Here is an 11,769-nt window from a genome sequence, read left to right on the forward strand (position 1 = left end):
ATGAGGGCACGAACATATGAGAGCACGAGTACTTAGCAAAATTTAGTAGAATTTGAAAGTACATCTTACACAACTCACATTTGTCTGTTAGTTGAATGTTTTAACTACCAACCACAAAATTTTAGATTCAAGTCTAACATATATGATATTTGTGTGAGTTTATCTTAAGCTTCATTTGAGACAACTTCTTTATTGCTTTCAAAAATGATTTTTTAGTACAAAATTTACTAATTCAAAAAAAATTTGTACTAAAAATTCGTTTTAGAAAGAAACAAAAAAATTGTTCCAAACGAAAGATTAATTAGCTTAAATGTCCCAAAAAAAAAGTACATCTTAATGTGAAACATGATAACATAAATCAAATCATATGTGAATTTAGAGGTAATGCTTGGATTCACATTTTGCAGAAGTAAATGCATGCATACATTGGTGAACATAGACTCACAACATTTTATAACAAGCATTATGCACGTGCAGAACAACAAAGTTATGAAACAGGTCAGAAAGATTGTCATATACTGAAAAACTGGAAAGATGCAGCACTATTAGAGAGGAAAGAGTAGTGAAAGGGAGATCGACTGAATCCATCCAACTAAACCATAAATGAAACAAATCTTTGGTTAAGTGGGTAGGATAGGCGCCAACGCTCAACTCCTTTTAAGAGGACCACTCAAATCTGGATGCTAAGTATCCTATAATAGGTAAAAGAACCGTGATTGACGAATGTTGTTTGTGAAGAAAAATCAGCACAGTAAAACGAGAGTACATAACTTAGCAAAAAAAGCTAGAATAGACCAGTTTCATTCATTAATAATCCAGAAATACTAACGGCTACTCAGTTAATTTGATACTTCTCAATCATAGAAATTACAGAGAAAAGGTAACTAGAGTTAAGACAACACACTCACGTATCATTGCCAAGGAAAAACTTAAAAAGCGTAAATAATGCAGCCTCTGAAGATGAACCAAACATAATCTATTATATCCACGTTAAGGTACCCTGCAACCCGACCTAATAAACCGGCTAGTGAAATTCAAGATACTGCTTACCAAATGCTATCATCTGCAAGTCAAATGACGCATTCCCAGTAAAATTCACTGCAAAGAATAAAATTATAAAAATTAGTAATTCAACGATAGAAAGCAAAACATCAAGATTGGAAAGAAATGGCTGGATTGGCTAGATTGCTAGAGCATTTAGCTTGACAGCACCGCGGTTATTTTTAAGAGAATTTTCAGAGGTTCAAAAAGATTTTGGTTTTGCTTTAATTGAATTAAAGTGAAGGAGATAAATCTGAAGCCATAGACTTGAATTTTCTTTTAATTTCCTTCCACTCAAATAAATAGTATTACTAGCAGCAAAATCAGGAATTAATACTTTCTATCCTGGCAATATGTATCATTCAAATGCAATAAAGAGTTTCTCCTTAAATTTTTTGTTTCTTTTGGTAATGAGGATCATAATTATACCTGCTGTTGCTGATAATTTGCATATCCTGGATAATTTCCATATGCATACATGTTCGGATCCTGAGGAGCTTGAGCATACCCATATGCTTCATAGCCTTGTCCATACCCATAGTAGTTTCCGTTCCATTGATTAGTGTCTTGCTGCGGCTGCAAGAGCCCACAAATATATCATTCAGCTCCACAGTAAAAAAAAAAGTTCTAAGTATAGCATAACATCATGAACATATTTAACCTGCTTATTTGGACTACGACCCCATGAAAGGCGCATCTTTTGCCCACCAAGCTGAGTTCCCTGCAACATCATTAAAGCTTCCTCTGCAGAAGCTCTGCAAAGCATATAGAAAATATAAAAACTTATCTATCATCAAGATATGTAATTGCTGTGACTCCGAAACTCCAACCTGTTAACGAACTGAACAAAGCCACAACGCTTTCCAATAGGAATCTTCACATGAACCAGTTCTCCATGAGGGCTAAAAATCTGTCGCAAGATATCCTCCGTAGCATTTGGATCCAGGCCGCCAACAAAAATCTGAGTGAAAGAGGGAATTTGTCAGAATAAAATGGATTACAGCTTCTTTCAAAAGGGTGTTGAGTACAGAGGAACACAGGAAAAATTGAGTACACACAGTGGTGTTGTTTGGGTCACTCTCCGAATTGTTTCCCTGAACACTTTGGAATGAAGCTGCAAATAACCAAAAAAAAATTATAAAAGCATGATAAACCTATTTATTATAGGCTCCTCGAGCTAATATTTACATTCACCCATAAATATCAAGACAATGAGCGCTACCATGTTTTGATATTCATCAACAGAGACGGCAGAGTACAAAGAACTAGTTTACATGTCTGCTGCATTATTCAATCTGTCAGAACCGTTGGCACATCGTCTCTCCGTTTTAAAAACATAAACAAGGAGAAAAATCACAACAGCAGTTGTAAAAATTGGAAGAAAACAGCGATAAGGTAAACCGAAGGAAGCCACCCTTAAAATGTTTTCATAGTAGTATTCTGTTATGCCATGATCGGGTGGGAGCTCTCCACCCAATTCAGGAGAACCGAACCCAGTACAGAACGGGGAGGGGTTCAGCGCCCCTTATGGGGCAAGGAAAACTTTAATTCAATATGTAAGGAGGGAAAATAGAGAGATATTTAGGAAGATTTTAATTATATAATTGGGGGGAAATTATTTAGGTAAAGGAGGGGAAATAGAGAGATATTTAGTAAGGTTTCAATTATGTAATTAGGGAGAACTATTTAGGGAAAGAGTCTCTTTCCCTAAATAATCTCCCCATCAATTACATCATTAAAACCTTCCTAAATATCTCTCCCTCTATTTCCCCTCCTTACATATTGAAATAAAGCTTTCTTGGGCCCAACAAGGGGGTGCCAAACCCCCTCCCTGTTTCTGCTGGGTTAGGTTCTCTAGAACAAGGCTTAGAGCTCCCATTCAACCGTGGCCTGGGCGTAACATATCCATATTTTGGTTGTTGAAATATATATTAGGGTATCTTTACACACAGTAATCGTAAAGATATAACATCTTGTTTTTGCAGTATTCAGTATAATGATTCCTAGTTCTTGTAAATCATATACAATACTTTTACTAGAGGCTATCATGGGAGGTAAAAATATTGTTTATAAGATTCTAGCTTTTACACATATATAAGAATCTATCCAGAACAGTCATTGAGCAAATTTGTAAACGCATCATTTGATATCATGAAGGTTAAATTCATACTTTAGAGGAAGCTCATCTAATTTAAGATTTAGTGTACTTTATAAGAAAAAAAATCGAATTTATCAAGAATCAAAATAATACTCAAATATATAAAAGTACCAATTTGGTCCCTTGACTTTTTAAATAGGGACCAAATTAATTCTTATGCGAGATCATTTAGATCCTTATTAAAAAGTCAAGGAACTAAGATGAAACTTTTAAATAGCCATGAAACATTTTGTTCCTTCGTAAAGATTTAGGGGGAATCATTTTGATCTTTATCTCTGTACTTTATTAATGCTTTTCTTTAACTAAAACTTGCATTTTTTTTTCCTTTAAAAATTTTATAAAAGGCTGCTTGATGTGAGAATTTTAGGTTCTTGCTTTGATATCATGAAGGTTAAATTCATACTTTAGAGGAAGCTCATCTAATTTAAGATTTAGTGTACTTTATAAGAAAAAAAATCGAATTTATCAAGAATCAAAATAATACTCAAATATATAAAAGTACCAATTTGGTCCCTTGACTTTTTAAATAGGGACCAAATTAATTCTTATGCGAGATCATTTAGAAAGCCATGAAACATTTTGTTCCTTCGTAAAGAGTTAGGGGGAATCATTTTGATCTTTATCTCTGTACTTTATTAATGCTTCTCTTTAACTAAAACTTGCATTTTTTTTCCTTTAAAAATTTTATAAAAGGCTGCTTGATGTGAGAATTTTAGGTTCTTGCGAAAAACACTTTTATGAAGCAAATTAGGAAGATTGTTCATTCTTTTATCAGACAAATAAAATGAGGCTATAACGGACCACAGATTTTTGTAAAAGATGCACAGAGAAGATGGATAATAGAGAAATGAAATACAATACAGAAATCACCCAGGAGAAATTATATTTGATCCCATATATTATATTATCTTGCATTAATAAATTAATATTTAAGAAGTAAAAAATGCACTTAGGTTTTTAATTTTGAAGATATTGTATCAGATATAAACTAAATTTAGTTCAAAAATAACATTTTGAAAAGATTATAAAGAGTTCCCAAGAGAAAGTTTGGTCGCCTAATAGAAGAGTTATAATTGCATATCAAACTACCATATAACAACAACAACAACATCAAGCATTTATCCCACTACATCGGATCGGCAATATGATCCATTTTTTCTCCATTGTGTCCTGTTAAGAGTCAACTTCTCATTCAAATCTAATAAAAAATATCATTTCTAATATTTTCTAACCAAGTCTTCTTAGGTCTACCTCTACCTTTCTTAATATATGCCAAATATAATACATCTACTCTCCTAACCGAGTCATCAGAAGGCTGACGTTTTATGTGACCATACAATCTAAGGCGACTCTCTTAATCTTATATGCCATTGGAACTACTCAAATTTTTTCACATATATACTCATTTCTCATTATGTCACTAGAAGTAAAGCCACTCATCCGTCTGAGCATCCTAATCTCTACAAAACTTAATTTTACTCTTATCTTTTAGTAGGGCTGCAAACGAACTGAGCCGAGCCAAGTATGTGACTGTTCATGTTTCTGTTCATTTAATATCAGGTTGTTCAAGTTTGGTTCATATTTGTTCGAGCTTTATTGTTTGTGTTCATGTTTGGTTCATTTAAATTAATGAGTGTTCATGTTCGGTTCATGTTCAGTTCATGTTCGTTCGTTTAGTGCTTATCGAGCTTTAAACAAACAAACATGAACGAGCTATAAACGAGCTTTACTTTTAAATGTTCATTAACTTAACAAACAAGCTTTATCGAGCTTCCTAACAAACGATTACATCGAGCATATTCGTGAACATATTTGACATATTTTTTTTAACCATCAAACAAACCCGTTCTGAACATATCTATGAACAAACACATTTATAATAAAAGCAATGGTTTATGTAACAAAGGCAATGATTTATAAGCAAATCCTATCTTCACAGAATTTTCCTAAAAGCAACATTAATAAAGGCAATGATTTATAAATAAATAGCCATATAAAGCTATAATTACTTAGACAACAAGTTATTTTTGTCGAGCTTATTCACGAGTTCAAAATCGAACACTAATCGAGCTTTTATCAAGCTTCTTATTGAGCTTAATGTTGAGCTTGTTCATGAACTTCAAATGATATTGTTTGCGAATATAAATGAGCCGAACGCATTAGTGTTCAAGTTTGTTTATTTAAGAACTGAGTATTTAAAATATTGTTCAAGTTTGTTTGTTTAGTTAATTAAACGATCACAAACGAGCTTTAATCAAACCGAACAGCAAGTAGCTCGTCGAACATTTGGTTCGCTTGCAGCCCTATCTTTTAGTGACCAATAGTCTGCACAATAAAGCATTGCAAGTCTTCACCATCTTATAGAATTTTCCCATAAATTTGAGAGAGGCCCAACAGACCCAATGCAAACTACCATGAAATAAATACCTAAAAAAAAACATTTACAAGAAAGAAGTTAATAATCTTCCTACATAGATTGTTGAGAGATACCAAACTCGATATGGATTTAAGTTGCAAGTAACGCAAAGAAAATTGCAATAAAATTTCTAGGAAAGTCTACAAAATATCGAGCATTACAACAGCTCTATAACGAACATAATTTGTACTTAAGAGACAAGGATGAGGTGAGGAGGTCAAAAAAAGCAAATGAAATAAGAACTACACATAATGAATGGAACAAATACATATAAGGAAGTTAAAAGTTTCATCAAAATGCTAGCTAGCAAAATCAAAGTCAACTCTATTGATGATTTATTGGTATAGTAGGATAGGTACTAAGGATTGAAAAGAAGAATGTTTAAAAAAATACAAAAAACAAGAGGGATAGATCAAATTATATGCATTATGAGTGATGATAACATAATATTAATAATATTGCAACATATATAAATAAAAACTTCAATTTTCTATAATTTGACAATTGCTAAGAAGAACTTTATGAAAGATTTACAATGAAATTTTATTACCTTAATTTATGATAGGAATGAAGATGTTAAGATGAATGCATGCTAAAATTAAAAATAATATATGTAAAATGATTCTACTAGAAGTATTGTGGAAGTAGTCTTTATTGAAGAAAATATAGTGAAAATTAAATTTAAGTGGTTTGAGCACATTTAAGAAAAAGTAACAGATGAACTAATAAGGTAAATTTCAATAAGGCAAATAGATAGAATAAATGTGGAATGGCTAGAAAAGAAAAGAGGTAGATGAAATGCAACATGGGCTAAAAATTCTTTTAAAATAAGCATAAAATTTAGTATAAATCTCAAGAAGCACTCGACAAAAAAGAAACAAAACACAAATCTCATTTAGTACCCAAAAGAAATGAAACGGCACAAATCTCCCGTAGCATCTGACAAAAATGAAATGGAACAAGATTCCTTGATCATGTAGTTCAAATGAAAATGAAGAGGAATAATGGACATGAGCATACATTTAAAGCTATTGCATACAAATTTAAATGGGAGAAGAGTGGCGATTCTCCTCCTGTTATAATAAAAAAACTGAATAAAAATACACATCTCCATTATTGAAAACAGCAATATAAGAAATTTTAGTAGGGCATTTCGCCACAGTGCCAAGATAGTTATAGGGGGTGCTCACAGAATTCAAGAACGTAAATTTAATCACAAAAAAACTGGAAAAATCCTCTTCTTCCCTTAAAATGCAAAGGAAACTATGGATAACTCTGGAAGGATATAACATATATCATATGCATGTAAAAGAAAACTTCCATTTCAGAATTTAACTGAAATCAGGACATTAGTATGCTAAACAGAAAAGCAAGGCCATGTATAATTCTCATAGACTAATCCTAATGATCCATCGATTCTGCTCATAAAAAACCAACTTCCAGTCCACACAACAGTCAATAAACACACTTCTGTAAAATTATTTGATCCACATATTTGCTGCAAATGTCCTTGTATAAGAGCTAGTGTAGCCGTGAACCAGTTTTTTTTAATTTCGGATGCTTAAAAACACAAACTAGAAACTAGTAAGCCAATAACACATAATATGCCAAATATTTATGTTTACTTTTTACCTGATATTGGAAAAATCACATAAGCTTAACAAATTGAAAGTATAGTGCAAAAAATAAAAGGAAAAAGGAAGCCACAATAATACACTTTAACAATTATGTCAAAATGAGATACAATTAGTCTTTACTAGAGAAAAATATAATTCAACATGAATGTAGAGAAAAACTAAGACCGCATCATGCCTCTAGAAAGTTGCAGGAGCAAAACTCAATCCTCTTCATGCTTTACACTTAATCAAAACCCTACACTAAACCTTATACAAGGAAGCCTTCCTATCCACAGCACCATAAAATTGTTAACAATTCACTAGAAAAAAAATCTTCTCGACCATCCGCTCAATCTATATATTCTCCACAAAAATAAAAAAGCATCATCTTGGGAACCTACTAAATTTGCAACTGATTATCATAGTCTTCCTACTACTTTGAGCCATCCAGTAGTGGTAAACAATGACAAATATATTCAAATTGACTAAGTTACGAGAGCACAACAAAATCCTAAAATAGACCTTATAAATAGAAGCTGCTCCACTGAACCCTCAATAAAATAGATACTAAACCACCTAAAAAATCTTCCCCACCATCTGCTCATCACAATATAATTTTTTCAAACATAAATACATCACTTTGTGAATATTCTAAATCTGCAAATGATTATCATGGTCTTATTACTATCACGACTAATTCAATAGCGGTAAACAATAATATATATATTCAAATTGACCATTTCGTGGCAGCCCAGATTCATCCAACCCAACACAAGCCTCTCCCAACAAAAACTTGCATGGTCATCGTTGATTCAAGCAAGTTAGCACAAATTTTGTGAAGGCTACATTTCTTTTAACTCTACAGTAATTCTTAGAGGTCTAATAGAGATGATGCAGAACAATATTATAAAGCAAGAGCATGGTGATAATTGCAAGTAGGTCAAGCAAGTTAATATAACAGAGATGTGGATTTCCATCCCTTATATACAGTCGACATCCTCCCTAACAAGGAAAGCATTTGAAGAATAAGATCTATCATCAGGTAATACTAATGCTTTGTGCACAATCTACACACTCTACCCAATCATACCATTAAAATTTCCTTAAAACCACTCATTCAACCTGATCAGAGTTCCCAATCACCATTTAAAGTTTGTTATTAATGGCTTGCTATATATCACAAAGATGATCACGCACAAAGTTGAGTATGTTTATAGAGAAGAACGCATGAAAAATTCATTTGGATTCTAACATATGTGTAACAAGTAAATATGAATGATATCCTCTATGTTCTATGGTTGTGCAAATAGGGATATGGTAAAAATGTTGAAAAATATCGGGGTTCTTTAATATTTCCCACTTTAGGCAAAATGAACATGTAGGAGTATGACTAGTTGGCTAAAAAAGTTCCAAATGACACCATGAAACCAAAGAAAATAGATTATAGTCTGCAAATTAAACCTAAATATGCTCTTTCATCACAAATATTTGTTCCGAAAAGTGGAAGTGATAACTTACAAGATAATTTGCAGCTAACTTAAAAGATAATTTGTAGGAACAGGAACATCAAACTCTTCAAACTCAATGATGCAAATGCACACATGCACAAATTTGCCAGGCCTCTTAGTAAAAAATTCACACATATAATATGTCTACATTGTAATTCAAAGAATATACCCAACGCTGCACAAAAGTATGGGAACAAAATGAAATGAAAAAAGACTTTCTGAAATGAGAAAAGATGGCAAATGGTAGCTGAAAATTCTCCAACAATATGAACGCTTATAATTAGAAGACAATAGAATGCTTGATCATTGACTGTATATTGAAACAAAAAGGGGAATAAACTTCACGTGTAATAATAACACTGATGAAAGAAGTAAAAAAGATATTCCAAAAGATAAGATGCAGTGAATTAAAATGAAGCAGTAAAAGCTGAAACATAATGGATAATTGAAGAAAAAATATAAGATTGAGATAGAAAGAAACTCCAAGAAATAAGGAAATTAAATATAAGGGATTTGGAAGATTTAAATTTGAGAAAACAGAGCAACTGAAAACCATAGGGATAGTTGAAAAAGTAATTGGCGAGAAAAGTGAAAGAGAAAATGAAATGCAAAAACACCACAAAAATAGTTTGGACACATTCATGCCATAATCAATAAAACTGACCTAACCGACGCCACGCACTAAAGAAGATGGTCATCTCAGCTGACATTAGTTGCAGGTCCTATATCAAAGAGCCTCTTGCCATCCTGCTTCTAGACAACAAGAGGGCTTATAAGTTCTAATTCTTTAATGTCGCATTTAATAACCCCAAATTAAAACAAAGAATTGGTAAAAAGGAAAAGACTTTGGTATATATATAGAAGCAGTTCCTCTTGTCTTCATGTGTAAAATTTGAAGTGAACAAGATAAAAATATGAGATCCACTCTTTCAGCGTCAAAAATATCATTGAGTTGAACACTACATATACAGAATAAATGATGATATAAATAAATTATTTCAATAGATGCCACTAGTGACTTGAACATTGTTAAGACTACCTGCAAAAAGCTTAAAAATAATAAACAGAATAGGGGATGAAACAAGCATCTAACATTTTTTTTTGTAATGCTACACTCCTCAAAAAAATTCACACATAAAAGTCCACGCTTATGTGGATTGTGGATGCTTATGTTCCTTTTATAAAATGGAAAACAATGATGTGAATAATAAATGCAGATTTAGTGCAACAGAATCAATGCTTTGGGATTTTATGCTTGGATTTGAGGGTGTAGCATGATCATTAAAATTTATATTCATAAGCAAAAAATAAATAAATCATGAGCAAAAAAGCTAATTGTTTTTCTAACCTTTTGTGGAATCTTGCTGCTGCCCATCAGTAGACCTTTTACTGGCTGCTTGGCCAACCCGCATGGGTCTAGAAGAACAATAAACCCCATTCATTTCAGTCAGGGCTCGAGTTTGCTCGCTCAAATCTCCAAACCTAACAAATCCATAGCCCTTTGAACGCCCAGTAATTCTATCTGTAACAAGTTTCGCCCCCTTCACGGATGGATAGTGGCTCCTAAATGCCTCTTGTAACATAAAATCTGTTACGTCAGATGCCAAATCCCCAACAAATATTGTAAAATCACCAGCATCATCACCCTTTTTTCCACCTGCAGATGCCCAGTTCAACCTGAAAACTTGGTCAGAATTAGGCATCAATGTTCCATTGTAAGCCTGAAGGACTCGCTCTGCAGCCGCACGAGAAGTAAACTCAATAAAACCATAGCTTTCCAATTGCCCAGTTTGCTTGTTCCTGATAAGCTTCACAGACACAACCTGTGGCAACGTTTATCCGTGAATAATTCATAAACGAATATGCAAACGGGAAAAGAAAACCGGAAGAAGGTAATTCTCTGAACTGAGCAGAAAGTCAAACTAACCTCCCCGCTTTGCGCGAAGCAATTACTGATGTATGATTCCTCCATCCAATACTGCAGGTCTCCAATCCAGAGAGTGCGAATCTCGTCGGCAGACTGAGGTTGCGCAGCCGGGAAAGGAACGTTGGCAAGTGTTTGCATGGGCGCGCCATACTGGGGTTGAAATTGTTGCGGCTGCTGCATAGGCGGCATAGACTGCGCCGGAGGAATCTGAGCAGGTTGCTGGCTCCACATCGGAATCGGCTGCGCCGGAGGGTACTGCGGTTGAGGCGCAGGCGGTGGAACGGTTCCCCATTGTGGCGGAACAGGCTGTGTCGGCGGCGGCATCTGATACTGCGGAGGTGGATGCATCTGATACTGCTGGTCCATCGAAGGCGGAACCATTCCTCCACCTTGCATCATTTCCTAAGCGGGATGAAAACCTAAATCCGAGGATCAAAGTGGGGCGATCGACGAGAAAGCGAAACCCTAATCGTGGGCGGCAAAAGCCGATAGGGTTACGGATTGAGAGAAAGAGGCGAAAGAATAAAGGCAGCGGATGAGATAAATAGTATGTGGGGTGGTATTTTACTATTTTATAATATTAAGTTAGGAGACAATCTGGCCTGAATTTTTAATTAAAAAAATATATTTTATTTTAATTATTGAGCAATGTAATATTTCATAATTTTTCAATTAAATAGTTAAAATGAATTTTTATTATTAAAGAAGTTTTATTAACATATATTATCCATTTTTAATAGTTATTAGTGCATGTTATAACTTTTAACTCTTTATTAATGTGCTACATTAGTGAATTAATATACCAAACAGTTTCCGATTTTAACTAGCTTATAGTTGAATCGAACGGCTCGACGAGACGAATCCAACGAGCCCAAGATCGCCAAATTTCAACATCATTAAGACCTTTAAATGTCTGACGAACGGTGCCCAATCAAGGGATTCAATATCAACCGTCAATTCGACCACTCCCTATTTGCCCCTGATCTCACACCTATTTACAAGCTATGCCACTCCATAAAATCTATAAATAGACCCCTCATTTCTCATGAGAAGGGACGGAAGCAAAGGACCGAAGCAAGAATGAGGAGAAGAAGAAGAGAAGA

General features: G+C 33.9%; 1 protein-coding gene across 2 annotated transcripts; it reads right to left on the reverse strand.

The window, feature by feature from the left end:
- Positions 1 to 771: 771 nt before the first annotated feature.
- LOC110093922 (polyadenylate-binding protein RBP45) lies at positions 772 to 11,198 on the reverse strand. 2 transcript variants are annotated; one of them, XM_020818980.2, is made up of 7 exons: positions 10,667 to 11,196; positions 10,088 to 10,562; positions 2,100 to 2,155; positions 1,872 to 2,002; positions 1,703 to 1,796; positions 1,471 to 1,617; positions 772 to 1,098 (listed from the first exon to the last, which is right to left on the reverse strand). In XM_020818980.2, exons 1-7 carry the CDS (start codon positions 11,063 to 11,065, stop codon positions 1,096 to 1,098), a joined length of 1,305 nt encoding a protein of 434 aa, XP_020674639.1. In that variant the 5' UTR covers positions 11,066 to 11,196; the 3' UTR covers positions 772 to 1,095. The 2 variants fall into 2 exon arrangements, with proteins under 2 accessions (XP_020674639.1, XP_020674638.1); XM_020818979.2 differs by lacking the exon at positions 772 to 1,098 and having other exon boundaries at positions 1,465 to 1,617; positions 10,667 to 11,198.
- Between the last annotated feature and the right edge of the window lie 571 nt (positions 11,199 to 11,769).

The sequence above is a fragment of the Dendrobium catenatum genome, unplaced genomic scaffold (assembly GCF_001605985.2).
Source record: "Dendrobium catenatum unplaced genomic scaffold, ASM160598v2 fragScaff_scaffold_370, whole genome shotgun sequence".
Lineage (NCBI taxonomy): Eukaryota > Viridiplantae > Streptophyta > Magnoliopsida > Asparagales > Orchidaceae > Dendrobium > Dendrobium catenatum.

What these genes read in the sequence shown, in the direction of transcription:
- LOC110093922 (XM_020818979.2), bottom strand. Translation starts at nt 11,065, where the DNA reads ATGATGCAAGGTGGAGGAATGGTTCCGCCTTCGATGGACCAGCAGTAT. An exon ending in GCTTCGCGCAAAGCGGGGAG is followed by an intron (nt 10,563 to 10,666) that starts GTTAGTTTGACT and finishes ACGTTGCCACAG; the next exon opens with GTTGTGTCTGTGAAGCTTAT. An exon ending in GCAGCAAGATTCCACAAAAG is followed by an intron (nt 2,156 to 10,087) that starts GTTAGAAAAACA and finishes GGTTATTTGCAG; the next exon opens with CTTCATTCCAAAGTGTTCAG.